Below are 22,639 nucleotides of genomic sequence, written 5' to 3'. Positions count from 1 at the left end.
ACAGGGAGACATGCTGATTTAGTGCCACACACAACAGCACAATATCAAGTGGAGAAGGAAAGAGAAAGGTACAGAGGGGCGTGTTAAATACTAACACGGCGGCGGGAGCTAAACTGTGTGTGTGTGTGAGAGAGGTGCTGGTATGTTGTTCGCCCTGCCACATGTGTGTTTGAGCGTGTGAGCCTGGGTAACTATGGTGTGGGTGTATTCCTCTGTGTCCATGATCTCGGTAATACGATGAGTGAATTCTGTGCAGTGCATCCTGGTTGGTTGCAGCTCTTTGTCCCCCCTGAGATCTAATACAGTTTGCTGTGATTGTCAGCAGCTTTCCGGCAGAACTTGTCACTCTGTTGAGATCTCTTGTGTGTAGCATTCGCTGGATAAAGTGGGTGCAGTCACCCATGGGATGGAAGAGGGGTCATCAGTGTCTGTTAGCGCAGGTGACCTAGAAGAACAACAACCGGTAAACAAGGTGCATTTGTAAATGTCCCCTGCAGCTGCAGGACATTTTTTTCATCACATTATTGAACTGCACATATATTGGAGAAGAAGTTCGATGAACAATGGACATTATGTGCACATAACCAGGATGCTCCATGGAAATGTCTTTCACAGATAGAGATAAACTGTGAAATACTGCTTTTTAATTGTTCTATTTTAATAAACATCTTGACCAATTTGGTAATATTCGGTAATATATAGATCCAGAATCAAGTTACTGCTCTTGTTGAAGGATAATCGTTTAGTGTGCTTATTTGAAAGTCATCATGAGATACTGGCTGCCGTTTCACATATTTGATCGCTTGAAAAAAAACAAAAACTGTCAAATCAGGCGAACCCTCTTCCCTCCTCCTCCAGATTGTCTGTCTTTGTAGTACCACTAGGCAACAGTGAGCGCATCACTGGAGCTGTGGAAGTGCGCAGGAGCCGCGCAGGGAAATCGACGGGAAAGAGGGATCTAAGCGGCCAAAAGAGCGTCTGGTGGATCTCTACCGCTGAGCAATGAGAATCCAGTCGACAATTCTCTAAGAGAAGGGAGTAGGTGCCCGAAAAGAGACCGTTAAGCAGCGTCGATGCGCGCAGCCAAAAATGACGACAGTGGGACAGTGAATTTCTTTCTCCATCTCGTCATTTTTTTTACATTCATATGCTCGGATGCAACTCATCTCATATGTATACAGATTACAAAAGAAGGGCTGGAAACCGAATCATCTCCAACACAGACGCAAGTGCGCACAGAGACGTTGCATCCTGGAAACCGTTTCCAGAGGCTAATTACGCGGAGATATTGATGTTTTTTGGGCCGTGGAAGGATTTTTGAACTTTCGCATGAAAACTTACTCTGTGAGTACAGTTTTGAGCAGGTCGACATAGCCCCCAACCTTCACGGGCGATGAGTAATCCACGACGCAGCAACTGATAAACCTGGACTGTGACTGGCGCGTTTGGATACCTTATCGTGTGGGTCGCTTATTTCTTCATATGGCTTCTATCTTCGGGGTTTGTAAACTACTCGTCCGTTATTGACATTTCATGGCTGTAGAGTGTAGCAGCAACAGCAGCGTGTGGGGAAAGAGGACGGGGCAAGACTAACTGGGGGCGAAGACACTAGACTTTTATCGCCTTATTAAGAGGAGACATTGCGCACGGGCATTAACGACTGCAGCAACTACAACCCAGACTTTTTTTTTTTATATATCACTGAATCCTTTGTTATTTCTTTCGCTGCTGTCATCGTAGTATGTCTGCACTTCGAAAGAAATTTGGGGACGATTATCAGGTAGTGACCACCTCATCTAGCGGGTCTGGATTCAACCAGCCTCCCCCCGAGAAAAAGAGGAAGAGGCAGCGGTTCGTGGACAAGAACGGGCGATGTAACGTCCAGCATGGGAACCTGGGTGGGGAAACCAGTAGATACCTCTCAGACTTATTCACAACACTAGTAGATTTGAAATGGCGCTGGAATCTCTTTATTTTCATCCTCACCTACACAGTCGCGTGGCTCTTCATGGCCTCGATGTGGTGGTGCATCGCTTACATCAGAGGAGACCTCAACAGAGTCCACAACGACAAGTACACTCCATGTGTGGCCAATGTCTATAACTTTCCTTCAGCTTTTCTCTTCTTCATAGAGACCGAGGCCACAATAGGATATGGTTACAGATACATCACAGACAAATGCCCCGAGGGCATCATTCTTTTCCTTTTCCAGTCGATCCTCGGATCAATTGTCGATGCCTTTTTGATCGGCTGCATGTTTATCAAGATGTCTCAGCCCAAGAAAAGGGCCGAGACGTTGATGTTCAGTGAACACGCGGTTATTTCCATGCGAGATGGAAGGCTAACTCTCATGTTCAGGGTCGGGAACCTGCGTAACAGCCATATGGTGTCTGCACAGATCCGCTGCAAATTGCTGAAAGTAAGTGGTGCTACTTTTCCTCGGGATGCATTTACTGTTTTAGTTTGATTCCCTTTGTTTATCATGTCTCAGTCCATGCTCTTCTTTTGGGAAACTGATGCTGGAAGGCCTACACACTGACATTCTAGCCCACTCTTAACGTTACGACATGACTGCAATGTTGCAAATAAATACAAATAGACCATAAGTCAGCAAGACATATTTTTCACAAACTAATGGGGGAAATTCCATCAAGTTTGCCAAGAGACCTTTCTGTGTCTACATCAGACCTTGGGAAGAACACGTTGTTCATGTGCTCACCTTTTTATTGTGTTAATACTTCTATAAATGTGCTGATGTTCCTTGTTAGGAGGACAGCTATGGATTGCCTTGCTGTCCATAAAAGGCAATCTACACTTTGAAATGTTCTACAATGCAAATATCCACCAATTATTATGTCATATTTAGGAATAGAGGAATAATATAGGAAATCAAATGCAGAGTCCTATAAAGTTTAAGGTATGGTATAAACTCCGTTTTCCCCACTGTATCCCTCTTTGTGAATTATTAAAACAGTTTTGTAATTCATGATTTCCATGTGCTGATAAAGCAGGTGTTTCCATAAGGCAGACGAATCCAGAGAAAACGAGACATTTTAACCAGTCGATTTGATTTCATTCTGACAAAATTGACAATCGTTGTGTCCCAGCGGTACATCAGATCACATCCAAATTTAGATTTTCTTCACAATGCCAATTAAGAAAATTATAGCAATTTTTCTGATGTGCTGATTGGTTGCTCCGATTGCATATCCATGTGAAAAGCTCCGACGAACGCTCTGATGTGCAGTAGATAAGTCGGTCTTCCCCATCCTTCCCCCACTCAACATCTCTATCTCTGTCTTTTCCTGTACGCTTCCTTAGTCTCGCCAGACGCCCGAGGGCGAGTTTCTTCCACTGGATCAGTTGGAGCTGGACGTGGGTTTCAGCACCGGGGCAGACCAGCTCTTCCTCGTCTCACCACTCACGATCTGCCATGTGATTGACACCAAAAGCCCCTTCTACGACCTCTCCCAGAGGTCCATGCAAACCGAGCAGTTTGAAATTGTGGTGATACTGGAAGGAATAGTAGAGACTACAGGTGAGTGCAAGCGAACGCACATTTCATAGGCCTCCTGTTAAATATGAGAGCTTGTTGTGGCTGCAGGCGAAATGTACAGTAGCTGCAGATGCTGTCTTCACAATGTTTTGAGGTGCTGTAATATCGATTCCTGCAACAAATCTCATAGATAATCATAGGTGTTAATACTTCCAAATGGACACACTATTGACGCTTTTATTGCATTTTATTGATTTTTCTTTCTGTGGCACACATACAGAGACAAGTAATAGCAGTGGGGAACATTCTCCATTGTCAATGATTAGTTTTATGTTGCAGGCATTACGTGAACCAGTTTTTAAACCATGCATTAAAACACCTTCTAGATTTTGTTGGGCATGTAGAGCCAGGATTTAAGCCACATGAGAGCTGTGGAACCATTTCAAACTCCAGCAGGGTCAATGTTGGACTATATACATTTTCTTTTTCTCATCTGAAACAAATTCCATTCCTCTGCCTTTGTGGCTGCTTTTCTCGGAGGGGATAATAATTTGCTTTCTAAAGCCCCTGTGGAATTAGGGAATTCCATTTCCACAAGATGAGTAATGTCCCGAGTAAAATTCTCCACTGTGGTCATTTTGAATTCAGCCGTTTATTTGACACAGCTGATACAGTGTGGGGAGAGCTCCTTTAGCATTACTGAATGAACGGAGGAGCAGTTGTAATAGGTTGGTTCAGAGAAAACAGCATGTGGCGATGTGACAGGGAGACTGACGCAACACAGAGCAATTAGCAAATATCTCCACTTCCTAATAGATGGTTTTAATCATTTAGTGCTGTCCCATTAAGTCATTCTGCAGTTGAGACATATCCCAACTGCATTCTTGGGATTCTTTAGTCTATGACTAAGGCGTTGATGTTAATTTGAGGAGAATTGACATCTTCTTAAGTATGGGGCTTATTTATGTTACAGTCAGGGTTTAGTGCTGCTCTTTGTTTAAACACCTGATCTATCGTTCTTTCTCTCAATTGATGATCTATTAATCAAATTAATTACCAGTAAACATGTAGTTTCACAGTATTTTTTACGAGAGTAATTGTGAAATTGCTGTTGTGTACAAGTTGCTTTGGTTTTGAGGTATGGAAATATTAATCGTGGCAATGTGGCTAAATTATCATTAATATACTCGCACATATTTTTAGCATGGCAGTGACTCTCATAGAAGCTTGTGTCCTCATATCATTTATAATAGTCACAATCTTCATTTTTATTAAACGGGTCGGTTTGGGAATGTTTTGCTCACGTTTGTACGTCATAGAAATGTCTTCATGGAGCAGCATGAAGAGGCAGTTGTGGTTATGTGAAGTCGCTAGAAAAAGGCTGGTGTAAAAACAATCTATGGTTAAAAATTGATGTACAGTGAAAGTCTAAATCCTCAGATGCTTTCATTCCTGGCCAATGTAACACTGTTTCCATGGCAACCTCTCCTTGAGTATTCAGGATTGCAGCACTGCACCTAAACTTAGTTTTTTTTTATTCCTATGGTATAGAAATATAACACAATTTAAGTAATAAAACAGAGAAACATGCAACGCCGAACGTTACATGAAATTGCCTTGTTGACAACATGGCGTGGCATTAAGGAGGGTCTCTTCTGAAATGTGAAAAGCACACGGAGGCGTTACTGTACCAAGAAGCCAGAACAGGTGTTACAGCAGAGAAAGAATAAGATGAAATATGGATGAGGCTTGGTGTTTACTAGTGAAGAAGCTGCCCAACTCCCCAGATCTAGGTTGTTGTTGTTGTCGTTGTTGTTTTCTTATGTGTGGAACACCGTTGTCTGGAACACAAGTTAAAGTACTTTCCACCACATATTAAAGCTCCACAATCACGGCCTCTGTGTCCTTTCTACGAGATAATAACACACGGCAACGGACCCTTTTTCACACAGTAACCTTTTGTTCTGCATTAAATATATATCATATTTTGGATTGACTGAAGTTCTCTTTATGCACAAGGAAACAGATAAAAGTAGTATCTCAGAACAGCACATGTACAAAATTATTCCGTTTTGCTGTGACCTCTCCATTGTATAAAAAAGCAAGAGCTATTTCTTATTCTTTTGAAGAGAAGCTCAATGTGTTTTTGATCACCACGTGAGCAATATGCACCATCCAAATGAGACAAGGATGTCTGGAAGCTGCAGATTTCCTTCTGACGTGACGACCAGTTGTGGCTTTGTGGTATTGAGTTTGTTTTCCTTACGCAAGATGTTGTGCTGCTGTGAAGGAATTGGCTTTGGATTACGTTGCAATTAATGCACCGCACCGCACTGTGCCGCTATGCAAAGCCCAATAGCTGTACGAAAGAAAAGCACAAATAAGAAGCCGGTAGTAACACGTTTTGGTCCAGTTAACAGCACTAGGAATACTGTCTGACACAATAACAATCAATAAGAGCAAGACAAACCACATCACTCCCCGACAAGTATAGAGCTACGACAGTGTCATTGTCTAGAGCAAATATGCACGAAAGGCTCTGTGTGTGAGCGCGTTATCCCCCTGTTACTCTGTTGATGTGAGTCTCAGCACAATAACACCAAGCTGAGTTACTCCTGCATTATTTGTGCTTTGCAGGCATGACATGTGTTCAGGTGACAAAAGAGGACTCGAACACGGCCAGAGTGACTAACAAGTAATGACCGCAGCCCGGCGAACATTGATGATCGATACAATTTGTAAAAGAGATTCAAACTTTGTGACAAAAATAAAAGCCGACTTGATTTCATGGTTTGACACGACAATGCGTTTCCACTGAGTCCGCAGTGCAGTAACATCTGATCACTTGTTGTAGAGTCTGCTCAACAAACTCAATATTCTCTCTTTCAATGATTATATGGTGTTGTTGTATGCACAAGACATTATTTTAACACGCTGCTTATTTGCAACAGCGACCAAACTATGCTTTGTATCAATATATTGAACAATTGGAAAGTTGCACACCGAAAAATCAATCATCTAGTCTTGCGTGTCAAAGTCATGCGTGTCAAAGTCTTGCGTGTTGGACGTTCGCAATCCACCCATAGCAGCCCAGTAACACAATTCCCATACATTTAGCACTCATACAACAACAAAAAAACACGATGCCGACTCAATTTATTTTCACAAAAGCAGGGGTACTACGCAATGGAGTGACAAAACACTGTGGCATTCTGGAACAACCAGCTTTTATTTCACAGACAATGTGTGCTTTTCATAAAAAGGAAAGAAAAGAGAAATAAAAGAGCACAGGTGTTACGTGCCAGTAGCCGATCCATCTCAGCTGTTCGATTCATTCTGCACATACACAACTATGACGTAAACCGGTGCTTGGAACGAGGCTGGAGAGGAGCGACTTGGCAGTGCTCGCTTCTGTTGGTCTGAATGACGTAGTTATTTTTATTTTTATTTACAAATACTGGATGCTTTTTCAAACTCACTACTGGTCATTTTTAGGAAGGAGTGGGGCAGATATAAACCAAAATTTGGGAATATTTGCAGGTTTACCAAAATGATAACGATAGCCAATTGTAAAATGTTCTCAATGTTATCGGAGTAGAGAAAGCTCCACAGGGAGTGCTCGCCTGCAAGAGTTGATTGCTAGCCAGCGATATAGTCGGGCCCACAGACCCTGCTGTGTGCTTCTACAGTGGAGGAGCAGAGCATAGTGGGGCTTGCTGAAGGCTGTTTAGGGGCCGTGAGACGGAGGCAGACGGCTAAGAGTCAAGCATAATTTACACATCAATAAGATTGATTTGTTATTTTCTTAAGGCTGGAAATATTCAAAATCTGCAATTTGTGTTTACATTCATCACTGTAGTGAAAATCTTAGGGGTCAGTATTAAGAGATTTAGCTAGTGGTGTTATTCCTCCAGCCGGTTTCCAACAGACCATTGCAGAAGAAGAGGGTGACGTAATTAAAATAACATTTCCATACTACAGTTTCATAGACTCATGTCACCTCAATCAATTCGAAGCGTTACTGAACATTTGAGTTACATGTACTGTGCGTCATGATTTATTTATGCTAAGTCTTTTTCCATTATATTTTAAAGTAATACTTTTTTTTAAATCGATACTCCAACTTTTCCCTGTCAGCCAAGAAATAGAAATGTTTTGCAGGATTTCGAATTCTGTGTTGGGAGGAGGGGTTCCACTTTTTTATGTACAAATTCAAAATGTGCATAAAAATAGGTATTGAAATGCACTTAATGTCATTCACAACACAAGGAGCAGCTAGAAGAAATACAATGATCATTTATGTAATCATTTTTGATTAAGGGCCTCTTCTGAAGATATCATGTTGAAAAACATTTCACGAGCAAATTCATCATATTAATAGATTTCCACGGTCTCTCCCGATGTACCTCGACAGAGTTTGACCTTCTTAAACTCATCAGATGATTCTGAACTGCTACACTCCATCTTCAAATATATCACAAGTTTAGATACGAGTCCCATTTACACCAGTAATGCTGTTCAACACTGCAAAGGCTTAAACACCAAGCCAGAGGCAATCTGTTCATTAGTGAAGCTGATTCTTGGGAACCCAAAATAAACTGTAGCTGCCAGCAACAGACGTTTAGGTTCCGCCATCCATGAAACTAATCAGTGTAATGATTTTCAGTGTCTGATTTGTACATGATGCAGTTACACCACCACACTCCTCTCTGAATGCTACAGATCCCATATGCTGGAGATCTAATCGAATGTGTATTATGTAATTTAAGACCAGGAAGTTTTCCACCTAAAGAAATAATGAGCAACAAACATAAACAAGCTGTTGATTTATTCTGTGAGGAACTCATTCAACAGAAAGAGGTTCGTCAGCCTTGACATTTGGTATAGTGTTTGGGGTCTCACATGGTCGCAAAGCTTCACCAGCTCTGCAAAGTTTTTTTTTTTTAATTTACAGCCACGGAAAGCAATAATTCACGAAGATACACGGTATCATCAACACAACCCCCTTTTCTTATCAAAGAGATGTGACTTTCATGCAAATGTGTGCAGTGTGTTCATCACTCTTGCCGTGAAATGCATAACACGCTGCAAATAAGTCATATTTAGACATGCTTATTTTAGCAAAGTTGACGCGTTTTTTTTAAGAAGTTAACTTCATGATATAATCTGCTGTCTTGTTTTTTAAATGTTACATTTTTTTTGGTCAGTGAATCTTCAGTTTGACTTCATTCCACTCTTTTGGTGACACAGTACATTGGTACCGCAGGCAAACACTCGCTGCTTACCAAACTAACTAATAATTTAATGTTTCTAAACGATTTTCCGCTGAATGTGTGATGTACAAAAAACACAGCGTTTCACTTCATCTCTTAATTAGGTTATGTGGCAAATGATGGAAAAAAGATGGAAAAGTCTCTTCTCCTCGGTAAAGTCGTGTGTTGATTTTGATTATTTTGAAAGATTTCTGTCAGCCCACTCTTTTTCATATTGCTACAAGGCAGTGTTATGGAATAAAAAATAGAATATCTCAGCTATCTGCTCATTTTAAAATGAGTGTGGGTGGCAGGGGGTTAGTTGCATATAGACTGGATCCACTGGTAATGTTTATTCATGTGTGCATAAATGCAGTATTGACTGGAGAGATCAGCTTTGAATAATGAATGTCTTACCTGTATGCTTAGTATTTGACATTATGGCATTCTTTCTTTTACATTAAGTCTGTGTTTAGATCTGTGTTGTATCCAAGTTTTAGGGATACAATATCTTAAAAAAAAGTTTTAATTTAAATTGATGTGCATGGATGGATCCAGAATAATATACAATCAAATAGATTAATTGTGTATTTAAAACAATGCACTAAAGAGACTCTTGCCACTCTGTTCTGCTCAATAAAAAGTAATTACCTGACCTAACAATAATGTTGTTATATGCCAATCATCATAGCTTCAGTTAAGTAAATGTTGTGCAACAAATACACATAAAGTGTATGTTTGGAAATTAAATTAAGCATAATAATTGCCCCGTCCAGCCAGTCGGCATAATTCATTTGAAACGTCTATTGCCACTGATTAGCAGAGCAGTCTATGTCATGGCCCGATCTGTGTTTTATCAGCAGCAGCAGTAATTGAAATGAAAATGGAGAACCTTGTATTGTGCCAGAGGCCTAATAGTTTCCATCATATGAGTAAGAGGTCGTGGCCCCGGAGGTCTGGGGGTCGCCTGACGTCGGGAGCTCCAGAGCTTAAGTAAACAGTGGCGCGAGTGAACCCCGGATATGAGCCAGGACTGTGCGCTCCTCTGGAGAGACTGACCGTAATTCATTCTGAGTCATTACACCGTTGGTGTGTCCTCCTTCCTGTCTCTGTTGTCAAAGAGTTAAAGTGGGTTCATCGGGGAAGCTAAGCTGCAGATCAGGTGAGAGCAGGAGTTTCCAATTAAATCTAATGTGCTCAGGGTGAGAACTCAGGAGAGAAGTGTCTGTCCCAGCTGAGCTCCACCTGTAGCCATAAGCCCCGTGTTGGATACCTGACAGCCCACTTGTTAAAATGTATTTCGTGCCTTTGATTCATTTGACTTCATCAACAACACTGAACATTTATCAGCTGCCTGCCTTGAATATTTCAGCATGACAAATATGGATAATGTTAGATGTATCGCGAAGAGGTGTAAATATACACAAGTATGGACCTGAATACAATTATATACTAATACACTTTCCTGTTAATATTCCTGGTCACGCGTGATGTGTGAATTGTAAGACGTTTAAGTGCAATGGAGTATTTTTACATTATTGTACTTTTACTTGAGTAAATAATCTTCCGCCACTTGGTTTTTGTTCACGTCAGGATTGTATTTTATCTCCGTAGAGCAGCATGAATTTGAAGTTACATTTGAAAAGATTTCAGAGGCTTGCTTTAAGTAATACTTTTTACAAACTGCAGTACATTATGTTATTATGGAATGGATACACAATACTTTAACCAGGAGAGACTTGTTTCAGAGTTTAACATAATTTATTACAATTGCATATTTTTGAATAATGCAAAGTCTTTTGGCGATTGGACTCCATCCTTACTTAGGATAAGCAAGGAAACGGGGTAGTGATGCTGACAACTGCGGCATCAGAATCTCCCCTGGAGTCCAGACACTGGAGGTTGAAGAAGGGAGTTGCTGTAACCCGATGATGAATGATGAGCAGGACTGAATGCTCATAGGAGGAGCCCGGGGTGGAGGAAGGCGGCGTAGGCTCGAGCTGAAATGTCAACTGACAGCAAGCAGAGCGGGGAAACTATTTCAAAGTTTGACAGCAACACTGTGATGGACTTACAGAAATTGCGCCGTCTTTGACTGGTTGGTTCATTCGACATACACGCCCCCCAATCAGCTGACGGAGTAATCACTGTGAAACTCGGACTGGCTTCATGAATGAACTGGAGAGTGGGGATTGTCTTCTCACTGAATTTACGCTTGAGCTTCATGAAGATTTATATAATCAAATTAAATCTATTCCAATAGTCCTACAATAATAAGTATGTTCCCTTTCATGAGTCTCCATTATGGTGTACTGTAATTAGTGTTTGCTGCATGTACTGTATATTGGAATTATTTACTACATCATTATGTTAATTACAACAATGAGAAAAAAATACACCCTCAAAATCACAATAGACACCAATCAACACCTCACAAAGTCTTATAAATGAACTGAACTTTAGCTTCGCAAATTATTTGTTGAGAGACTGTTGGATTTGATTACATTATAAAAGTGTTCAGGCTATTTTGTCCACCCCGTGTATATTTGCACCTGCTGAACAACTCACTACAATCTGCACACCCTGTTTGCTGGAGCTCGCATGCTGCTTTGAACAAGGCTGAAATTAGCTTTACTAATTTTAGATAAACAAACGGGTATTCTAGGAACGCATCTGTGAGATTTAACTCTTATGTCTACTGTACAATAATTGCTCTGGGGATGAACTCCACATAATGGGTATTGCAGCGAACCGGCTATGACATCCTGGATTCATTATCCCTTTTAGATGAACTGTGCTGGCTTCCCTGGGGGCAGCAAGGTAATTGTGTCTTTAGGGATTTGTCAAGTCTGTGCTGGATGGCAATAAATCACCAGCAGAGGAGGTGTGGTGGCAGACCTGGGATGAACCGTTGTGACCAAATCACCTGAAATGCATTCACCAATAATGCCTCAGCCTTCTCGTCATGCTGAGACGAGTTAGACATAATTGACTTGGTTCTGGTTGTCTTTATTGTAGAAGACGTGCGCTCCGTGCTGCTTTTGGTAATTAAGAACACAAACTGTTAGACCTCCATGTTAACCTCTGTCTAGACGGAGGTTGGACAGTCGGTGCAAAGGGTAACATGGCCATAATTGAGATAAAATTGTGGCTCCGCTTGCCGAAGAGGCCATGAGGAGGGTCGTAATGCACTGGCAGTGTTGGTCACTGGCAGCATTGATTGTTTGGGCTGCGACCGTCTCTTAAGTGCAGGTGAATCAATTCTGCGGCCTAAACACAGAGCCACATGAACATGCTGTTCTTAAGACCTGTCTGACAAGAGCCTCCTCTGAGATTCTCCTCTCTGTCTGTTTTTGTCACTCAGAGGTGCTCGAATTTACTGGAATAATCTGCTCTCACACTTAAGTGACAGACTTGATAAAACAAGAGGGATGTTTTCTTACCAGCGAGTTACTCCTCATTAGCAGCACCTCGGTCTGAGATCTCTTCAGGCTGAAAATTCCCTCTTTTGTGTCCCCACTTTCAGCTATAACTCCTCTTCATGACTTAAGTAGGTTTAATACTTGAGATCAATATGAGATTAGGGCTCTCACTCAGTCAGTCTGTTTCATGGAGAGGAAATGGTGTTCTGATCATTTTTGCGATACAAAATGAGGAGAAAGTAATTCATAGCTTCATTTGGTGTGGGTGCCATGGGAGTATTCCTATATGACCAATAGTCGTCGTTTGGCCTCAAGGAAATCCATCAATTGCTGTTATGCTCAACTGCTTCCCTTTACAGCAGTATTGAGATTGCCTTCACTTGGTAATATGTGCTCTCCTGGCAGAGTTAATGGCCTACTGCCATATGTTCCTCTGGCCTGCCTGACATCCCACCTTGTGTGGAGATGGTTGGCAGCCCCTGTTCCAAATCTCTTCCCTTTCCAACAGCCTCCACACTCTCAAGCAATTGCCTCAGCATCCAGGCTCTCCCCTCCCCCACAGCAGTGCACTTCCCCTGCCTTTTCCCTCCATCAGCTTTCTCCTTGCTCTCATTGCTCAGTATGTGGAATCAACATCGGAGCTGCAAACAAGTCGAAGCCACCTTCACAAATGGATCACATTGGAAAACAGTATTTAACAGAGGGAGGGGACTTATTTCCGTCTTTGAACAAGTAAAACTGTGAAAAACAGGTCACTAATTGCTTGTGGATTGTTCTACACTTTACCACTTGATGTTGGTCACCATAGAAACAGATTATCAGAAAGGGCTTGTGGCCACCATATAAGAATATGTAGGAATATGTGATTTGTTTTACCCTATAATATGTAGCTATTGTTCTGTCCTTTTTTAACATTACATTGAAGAGTAACGAGTCAGTTTTAAAAAGTCAAACTACTCCACATTATTCAGACCTGTGATTTGGATGTTCCTCTCTTCAGTAAGCTTAACCCCCTTAGCATCCTTATATTCTCATCTCCTCTAGCTTTACAGTACCGCAGTCAGCGCAGCAGCTTAAAATGTTGTTACACCGATTGTAGAACAAGACAAAGGGGAATTCAGCTTCCTGTTTTGCAATGTGAAAAAAAGGATAATTGTCTCGAATTAATTGCTGCTCCTCACGATCCAGCAATGCAACAAAGGCATTTTGTGGACATCCTTGGCCGCAGCGAGTGCCCGACATTGAGAGCAGGATGAATGTTGGATGGTGTTGCGTGGCGGTGCTCTGTATGTGCAGCATCCTGATTCACATGTTTTTGCACGCATTCTCATACGCAGCACTTGAGCTGTTTCCACAGTGTGATAGACTGTCAGGAGACTTTGCTGACAGGACTGCAATGTTACGTGTCTGTGCTTGCGCGCTTGCGTGTGTGTGTGTTTGTGTGTGTGTGCGTGTGTGTGTGACCATTTGGGTGACTTTGTGTAAGAATAAGAGGCAGACAGAAAGAGAGACAGACGGAGGATATGTGTGATTATGTCACACAATACAAGGTTGTGAAGTACTCTTTGATGTCCACCTTCCTCCTTCCTCTTTTCTTATTTTAAGAGTTCATCTCCAGAAGTAATTTGATTACGCCTTAATTTTTCCACTCAATGTTGAGTATCACTTGCTATCAGTTGTGTCAGAATCATATAATAGCACCAATTTAAGAAAATCTAGCTGGACGATCCGCTTAGATGGTGTGACAGAGCAGCAATAAATAGATCTCTGCTCTCGGGCCTGGTCCTCGACTTCTCTCTGTCCTCCTCACTGTGTCAAGTGCAGATCTGCAGCTGAGAATTTGATTGAGCCAGGCACCAAACGGATATGATCCTTCTACAACCTGGATGAGCTTCTTTTAGAGGGGAGTCAGTGAATACCACTTAGGCTATTTTTTTTTATTTTTTATAGCTACTATCAAGACATACTGGCAGGCTGCCTCAGAGTTTACAGTGCTTTTCGTTTCCAACCCCCAACAAACCCATTTTTATCTCCGCTGTCACTCAGCTGACTGCACGGCTGCTTCACTTTGTTGGACCTGAGAAGCAAACAGCTTTGTGTTATCAAAGGAAAGTGCATTTATTTAGAGCCTCAAGTTGAGATGGCTTTTGGGCATCTTAATCTCAAAGTTAATTCTTGACACTTCCTGCCTCTTTGCGGGGTTTTTTTCAGTACATAATGGAATCAGATAAAAGTCTGTGAAATATTGCATAACAGTGTTACAGTGCAGATAGAGCACCTGTATACTCTCCAGACAGACATTCCATCTCAGCGCTCTGTAGTCATTCCCAAGGTCCACTTCATTCACTGAAGGAAAACAACAACATTTGATTTTCTTGTTGTGATTATGCCTGGAGATTTCTATTAAAAACACGATTGATACAGATGGCAGAAAATCTCTCACACATTGATGGAGAACACGTTTCTTATGCTTTTTAATGTTATTTCCTCTCTGAAGTTACCTTCAATGAAACACTTTTTTTTTTTTTTGTACATCTGTCTTGAATTTGTGGATTCAGCAGAGGATTATTCTAATGCCCCTCATGCTGTCACATGGTTATTGCAAACCGTATGAAAGCAGTAAACTGCCTGGTGAACTTCAGCGATGAGGGACTTTTGATGGGATTTCACACTTGTGTAGGATTAACATTTGCATTGGCCAGTCAATCCGATCAGCCCAACCTTTATTCTGAAGGTATACTTTTATGAAAAAATATACAGAGATGTCATGAAGTATCTCTTGATATGTAACATTATTAGCAGTTTTGCAATATTCATTTTCAGTATTTATTTTTCTAATTGTGTTGCCCTTACATATTCTTTCTACTCTAATAACAAGTTTGTTCAAGATGTTTTGGATGGTTTTCTTTTTTGCTTCTTGTGCCTCTTGATAACAACACATCATTAGACAATATATTGAAACAGTTTATGTGTTCATAATTTGTTTGCATTTTTTATTTCCCCTTTTAGCTTTTATTAATTTGTGATATATGTAAAAACTCTTTATAAATGATCAGGTGAGATTAGAAACACAAATCCATCTGAAAGTTAGAAAGGCCACAAATTGAACAGACAATATTTTTACCTAACAGCTACTATATGAGTAAAATTAAGAACTGCAGTAAGGTGAGTAATGTGTATAAAGTTGCTATAGCAAATATGTTGACTAAATATCTCCAGCAGGCCTAGAGCAACATCAGCAATCTATCATAGTTGTGTTTCTGGCCACCTGGGGAATGGAAGTCCATTATTTACTTTCTTTTAACTTTGTTAAGGTCGAAAGGTCTCCAGCAACTCTTGAGTAGACAGAAAAAAATATATGGCTCTTTAGCTGCTAAATGCTCCTGTGTTCCCCAGCTAGTTCATAACTGTGTCTGTCAGCTGTTTGGTGCAGGTAGTGTACAGTACAGTGGTTTTGTCGGAGTTTTTTTCACTCCCGCTGCTTCTGGAAATGACTGATGCAAAAGAGGAGAGTGAATCACAACAGTTAAGTTACTGAAAAGTGCAAAATAAATGCTCTGCAGCTATGCAGGGAACAACAGACACAACCTTTTTTCTGTTGTTGGTTTCAAGTGACCCTTTGACATTAGACATATAACTCCATTTATTGGTTAATCATTTGAACTCAGCCTTCAAATACCCTCACATATTAATAACACGTATAGGAAAAACTGTGTCAGAATTTAGTCATTCAAGGCACAAGGACTTTTTCTCAACACACAACAGTGTATTTATTTGACCATGAAACATATACTGTTCCATGTGTGATATGGTGAACCAGAACTAGAACGTTACTGTTTGCTCAAGGTGGTACATAATCTCTTATCGTGCATCACTTGATTGACAAGGGCCACGCCATTGATTTTCTATTCATTCGTATTTGGTTTAGGAGTTATAGAGGGAAACAGATCACTATAAAATATTATCAGAAATCAAATTTAAAGAATTCCGCTGCCAACACCCAGAGTAACATCTTCATATCGTTTTTTTTTCCAACAGACAATACCCAAAAGTATAATTTAGGATAGTATAATCATATCCAGCTGAAAATAGATGTTTTGCATTTTGGTTACAATATCATAGATTATCTGATTGTCAAAATGATTACTGATCAATTTTATATTTGTAATATTTAAGATGTTAGATAAACTAATGGATTAAAGCCAATACAGCCATTGATAAAAAAAACAACAACAGATAAACAGATAACTGTCTCAAGACAATGGAAAACAGCAAGACAAAAAAAGCATCTGGTTTTTCATGTTTCATTAAAATGTGTAAATATTGTAATTTCAGGCCTGTATATTAATGTTATTATTTGCTATTTTATTGTATATAACCAGGTGTAGAGTGGCCTGACAGAGACAGAGGAGGCATTATTACTGTCGCGCTCCTTGTACAATTCGAGAAAGGCAAAAACATTACAAAAGATCTATAAAAAAAAGACAGTCACGTGTCTAAATAAAAAAAGCGTGTCCGGAAATTAACGTAAGCTGTGTGCGCTTGTTTTGATTTAACTTTCTTGACATGCTGCATGTTAACTGATGACGCCAACACCTCTAACTGACTGTGAAAACACTGCACACCACACATCTGGGGTGTTTTTACCTCAGTGGTGTAACGCCCTTCAGTCACATGTTTCCAGCAGAAATAGGACAGTAACGTCGTTTCTTCGTTGCTATGTGTGCTTATGATACAATGATCACATGGAATTAGACGACAAGTGGGAGAAAATCATTCTGTGCTTCACTGATGAGAAGTCAGTGTGTGATTTACCTCTAGTGTGTCATCAAAGGTCACGTTTCACAGACAGTAAAACGATTTTGGTCCGAGTCTGGAGCCACAGGAATGATTTAATGGAAAAATCAATTTTGAGTGGAGTTTGGATGTCGTGATCTGAGAGAGAGACTTTTGTTTTGTGTTGTCACTGTTACTTTTGACCAAACTCAGCAGTGAAGAGGTTTATGGCTGTCACATGCACACATTCCTACAGTTTTGTTTCCATAGAAACACTGAGTCCTGGGCAGGCGTGTGTTTTTGAGTTACATAAGCTTTTGCCAGTAATACGAAACACACACTGATACGGGTGTTTTTTTTTGACTGGATTCTTATATTTAGGAATTACATTCAGCGAGTGGGAAAAATATATTAATCTGGTTTTAATGTTTTGTGCTATTTTTAGCTGCTACACTGTTCTCAGTTTGATCGCGAGGTCTCCGTCGAACATGTTTCTTCACATAATGAGTACGTTTCTATCACGTTTCTGACTGTCATGGGCTGAGTGAAAGTTGAGGCACACCGTTCACTGTTGTTGCTGTGTGTTATACTGCGTCCCATATGATGTAGCTTTTCATAGAGCCACTGGTTTTTCATCAACAAAATTGTACATATGTGATGCAACCATGTCTATTATTATACAACAGATCAGGCATCAGCTCATGAATTATGTATAGGAAGTAAATGCACATGAACGGTCATGATTTAGTCTCGTGCCATTGTTAGTTTCTGAGTGTGTAGTTAATTAGACCATCCCTAGCAGTGAGATTTCTTCCTCTTTTTGTGTTGGGTCGAGTGGCTCTGGAAGGGGAAACAGGTTGAAGAGGGATTGAGCCCCCGGCCAGCAGGGTTCATGTATTTCCAGACATAGTTCTTACAGTAACTCCTACACCATCTGCACGAACAATAGAGCATTATTAATACATCTCAAATGAAGCTATTTGGGTCTCTTGTATTACTGTAGGGACCTTTTGTGCCTCGGGCACAATTTCACTTCACGTTTCAACCTTTTTCCTTATCATCCACCAGCAAAGTAGCTATTGACGTCCTAGCCCTGTGTTTACTGTATGGATGTCCAGTTAACATTGCAGCATCAACTGCACTATGCAATAAAGCAGGTCTGGCTGACTTCTGGTGGCGGTTAATCAGTTGTTTTAAAATCAAAACACAAAGCATTTTACACCAGAATCACTAAGTGCAACCTGTTGATGATCAAATGGTGACTTTGTTTTGGCTGGAGGCGGTTTAAAAGGCTCACAATGCAATACATTCACACTCAAGCCTCAATCGCTTTGGCCCTAAAGTTCTCATTAGCTTTGCTTGCTTTATTCACTGCAACACATTTCCATATGCCCAAAGGCTCCGGGACTGCAAAGCAATAGTGCAGAAGTAATACTGTGAATACCCAGAATGCTCTTGATGTGCAGTCTCTTGCACATCTGCGATTGTGTACCGAGCTGTTGTCAGTGAATTATTTTATGACCTTGGGAATAGGGTGGAATCACAGATGCCTCCAGTTTTGGTGATGACATCCTCACAATCAGCAGCGGTGTCTCACTGTGAGGGAGCGCTTCATCCTAGTTTTGACCCAACTGTCGCTGCCAGAACAATATTAAGCTGGTAATTAAAACATTTGATAATAAGCTGCTGCCGTCACTGATTTCCTAATGGATTTCAACAAGTCTTAACAAGAGTGCCCCCAGCCATTTTGCTATTCTAAAATAAGGGCTTTTGGGACTGATAAAACCAATTTAGTGTTTTGTTTAAGATGTGAACCTAATTATAGATTTGCTATGCTCACTTTCATTAAGAAATTCAAGTCGTGTTTTCATCAGAATACTAACTATGCCAAGATGGATGGGGCTTTGTTGCGAGCAATGTAGCAATGATGTAATGCCAAGGCAGCTAGCAGCTACACATTACTGGTAATGAGTTATCACTAATAAGCATCCAATAACTTTTTCTGAAAATGTGAGGGCAGTTCTTAAGAAGGGATTTCATTCAGACTTTCCTTTAAGTGTATCTATCGTTCTCTTCTTCTTCGACCTTGTGCCGAATTTGCAGAGCATACTTAACGTGTAGGCGCACAAACCCAGAAAATGGGAAATAAGATGTCTCGTTTTAATTTGTAGCCGGCAAATGACAAAATGTAATGCTTTTAGCTAAATTGTCAGACTCACTCGTACTTTGGTCCCGCTGAACAATGGCATGTAACGGATACTTCATGTAGATTTTTTTTGTGTTTTAGATTTAATTGGGTTTCCTTTCTTGTGTCAGAAAGCTCAAAAGAAAATGTAGTGTGAGCTCGACCTCCTGAAGCCTTTTCCTGCAGCCAGCAGGCAGCCGGCCACTCTTGTGGGTTCCAGCAGTTTGATTATCTTAATTCTCTATCTTTTGTGGCTGTAGCAGCCACGCTGAAGGTGTAGACTACACTGTTAAGTAGCATGAGAGGTGATGTGGAGAAGACCTGTGTTGTAGCATCGCTCTGTTGGTGGGTCGGTCAGTTAAAGATATCGAGCGGATACCGACTGAAATATGGTTCGGGTGTCGGTGACAACGGAACCGAGCTATTTAATTCAATTCCATTTTTTATCTCCGTTATAGAGCTGCTGTAATTATTCCAATTTGACCCATTTGTTGCTGCATTAAAAATGTTTGCATAATAAATATAATTCCTGTTAATTCTAAAGAGTTCTTTAAGAAATTGGTAATATATAATTTCTTATTTTAGTAATAAAGTAAAAATGCACTAACGAACAAGCTCAGCAAAACAAAACAGAAAAAAAAAATACAAACTAAATATATATTCTTAAATGTTCGTATAAAAAAGTACAATGACGGTTCCTTATTAAAAGGAATTTCAGAATTAAATCAATTAATGAATAAACAGCCATTCTTATAAAAAACATTCAACAAATTACTTTTAATTATCTTTCAACTTAGGCAGGAAATTACTAATAAACATCAAATTTGGAAACTAAGAAATATAAATTAGGGTTTATTTAGGCGGCTGGTTTAGTAATAAATTAAGTACTTATTCATTGAGGCACTTTTGTTTGCAATATTGTTTACTTTGTGATGTGAAATGGCAAGAATCCTGGCAAATTGCATTTTGTTGATTATTGTGGAACGATGCCAATCATAGAATTAAATCAAAGCTTTGTTGCCATGAAACATTTCATCATCAGTCCTCACAGGGTCCGTGCCAAACGTTTTTGACAATTCATCCACTCAATGTTTGGTCTTTTTTACATGTTATTTCTTCTTCTTTTTAACAGGGATGACCTGCCAAGCGAGGACGTCTTACACCGAGGACGAGGTTCTGTGGGGACATCGCTTCTTCCCGGTTATCTCCTTGGAGGAAGGCTTCTTTAAAGTGGACTACTCTCAGTTCCATGCTACATTCGAGGTGCCCACCACTCCATACAGCGTGAAGGAGCAGGAAGAGGCTCTGCTTCTCTCCTCGCCCCTCATGGCTCCTTCCCTGTGCAACAGTGGGGAGAAAAACAGCTCTCTGGACTGCCTGGAGACCCTGGAGGACAATGACAGCACCACCAAGCTGTCTGCTAAGCTTCAGAAAATCACAGGGCGGGAAAACCTGCCCAAGAAGCTATTAAGGATGAGCTCCACCACCTCGGAGATGACTTACAGCTTTGGAGACCTGCCCATGAAGCTGCAGCGAATCAGCTCTGTTCCAGGCGTCTCTGACGATAAGCTGATAGGTAAGATATCCAAGATCAACACGGAGGCCATGAGTAAGTCCGTGGCGGACTTACCTCCCAAACTGCAGCGACTGGCTGGTGGAGGAGGAGGAGGCAGGATGGACGGACACCTGCCGCCCAAACTCAGAAAGATGAATTCAGATCGCTTTACATAGAGCAGGCAACATATTTTAATTTATGCCATCCACCTTTGTTTCCCTCCCTGAAGTACTTGTACTATCCCTAATTTATTAATGGACAATATTCTTATATGAAAAGAAATGTAGAAAATGTGCACATATACCTTATACAAAGTAGGGTGATGGAATTGAGCACATTTGTCCCGGGATGTGTGTACATGCTATGAAAGACCTCTGATATTTTTTTTAGGATGATGTACAATTAGCACAATCTGGCATGTAAGAAACAGCGCATGTAGAGCAGAATTTCAATAATTTTTGGCATGACATTTATTAATATATTATTTTACAAAAACAATTTCATCTGTGATTTTACAGACGGTGAAAAATTGCACAAAGCCATATAATTTACAACATGGAACACCTACATTACATGGTTCTAATTTGTGGTGACGAACAGCACATACATTTGTTTTGAGTTGATTGCTTTTGTTGTTTAATGTAATATTGTGGCAATGTTACGTTGATTGCATGCTCCTCTTATTGACTTAGCTATACAAAGGTAATAGACAAAGATGTTTAGCCTTAACTATATTACCTTGTTTCCATTTTCATGTTTGTTCACAGCTGGATTTTTGGTATTTCATATATAGACTATTTTACCATGTGCGATTTTATGACTTTATGAGTTGATCAACTACAGAATATGTTGCTAAATGATGCATTTTGCATTTGAAAATGTATTATTGGCATCATATGAACTGTCTGAAGTGGGCACAATCCCACACAATTTTCACTTGCTTATTAAAGTAACACTTAAGTTGAAAGAGTCAATACTTTTACTTGATAAGCACAAAGCCATGATTATATAATACCCTGTGATATTAGACAGCATTTATGGGCATTTCTCTCATAAATCAACTAGTTGGAACAGTAGTTCTGTACTGTGCAATTTCTTTGCTTCATCATATAACAAAATCAACCTAAATGTATGGTATGGCTGTGTGGTCATTCATACAAGACACTCAATTAGAATTTCAACTTAGGTGTTACTTGTTGGATTTAGAGGTGGGCCCACGAGTAAATCATAACCTTTGTCTTAAGGGCCCGTAATCTGCCTCATTTGTGATGAAAGCAATAATATTATAATGACTATAATCTTTATATAGCCACAGGGTCTACCACAGCCCCATATTCATTCTGTTTACTGAATCCATGCCATGAAATCTGGTTTTCTCTAAATGTGTCATAGACATTGTATGATACCCAACCTCTTCAGGAATAAAGATCTAACCTAACTGTTTAGCATCTTGCTACTTTGACTAAAGCATGCTCTACCTGTTCGAAATAAATAAATAAAATGTATTACTTCTTAAAGTGGGTGGTCAAAATGATAAAAGACCAACAACATGCTTACCTCACTGTAAAGAGACGGCACTATGGTAGAAGTCTGATCTTTGCCAAAACCTAGATATATATTTAGATCATTGTGCACAAAATGATTTGGCTTTTTTTGCCCAGAATTAGGTACAATATATGTAGCGACAGTCTGCAGGTTAGCTTTACCTAGCTAGCTACATACCTCGGCTAGCATGGCTCTGTCCAAAGGTAAAAAAAAAAGTCTAACACTTACTATAAAGCAGACTTTTTTAACATGTTATGCCTTGTTTCTTTAAGATGTATTTTTATTCAGTTTCTTTAATCCATTTCTTTTAATCTGCACAAAAACTAAAGTATTAAAAATGACACGTAACCCCTTTTTTGATGTACCACGCTAATCAGTGAGCTTTTTAACCTAAGTCCAGCGAGCTGT

At 40.2% G+C, this 22,639-nt stretch overlaps 1 protein-coding gene across 1 annotated transcript; it reads left to right on the top strand.

Moving 5' to 3' along the window:
* The first annotated feature begins 895 nt into the window (after positions 1 to 895).
* On the top strand, positions 896 to 22,129 carry kcnj3a (potassium inwardly rectifying channel subfamily J member 3a). The gene is made up of 3 exons (XM_068572412.1): positions 896 to 2,419; positions 3,322 to 3,538; positions 20,264 to 22,129. The coding sequence occupies exons 1-3, from the start codon at positions 1,742 to 1,744 to the stop codon at positions 20,860 to 20,862; spliced, it is 1,494 nt and encodes a 497-aa protein (XP_068428513.1). The 5' UTR covers positions 896 to 1,741; the 3' UTR covers positions 20,863 to 22,129.
* The last annotated feature ends 510 nt before the right edge of the window (positions 22,130 to 22,639 follow it).

Source organism: Clinocottus analis, unplaced genomic scaffold, assembly GCF_023055335.1.
Source record: "Clinocottus analis isolate CAN_PGR_092001 unplaced genomic scaffold, fCliAna1.0.p SCAF_12, whole genome shotgun sequence".
NCBI lineage: Eukaryota > Metazoa > Chordata > Actinopteri > Perciformes > Cottidae > Clinocottus > Clinocottus analis.
The sequence above is the reverse complement of the archived record's forward strand: the minus strand, read 5'-3'. Positions and strand labels throughout refer to the sequence as shown.

What these genes read in the sequence shown, in the direction of transcription:
- kcnj3a (XM_068572412.1), top strand. Translation starts at nt 1,742, where the DNA reads ATGTCTGCACTTCGAAAGAAATTTGGGGACGATTATCAGGTAGTGACC. An exon ending in TCCGCTGCAAATTGCTGAAA is followed by an intron (nt 2,420 to 3,321) that starts GTAAGTGGTGCT and finishes ACGCTTCCTTAG; the next exon opens with TCTCGCCAGACGCCCGAGGG. An exon ending in AGGAATAGTAGAGACTACAG is followed by an intron (nt 3,539 to 20,263) that starts GTGAGTGCAAGC and finishes TCTTTTTAACAG; the next exon opens with GGATGACCTGCCAAGCGAGG.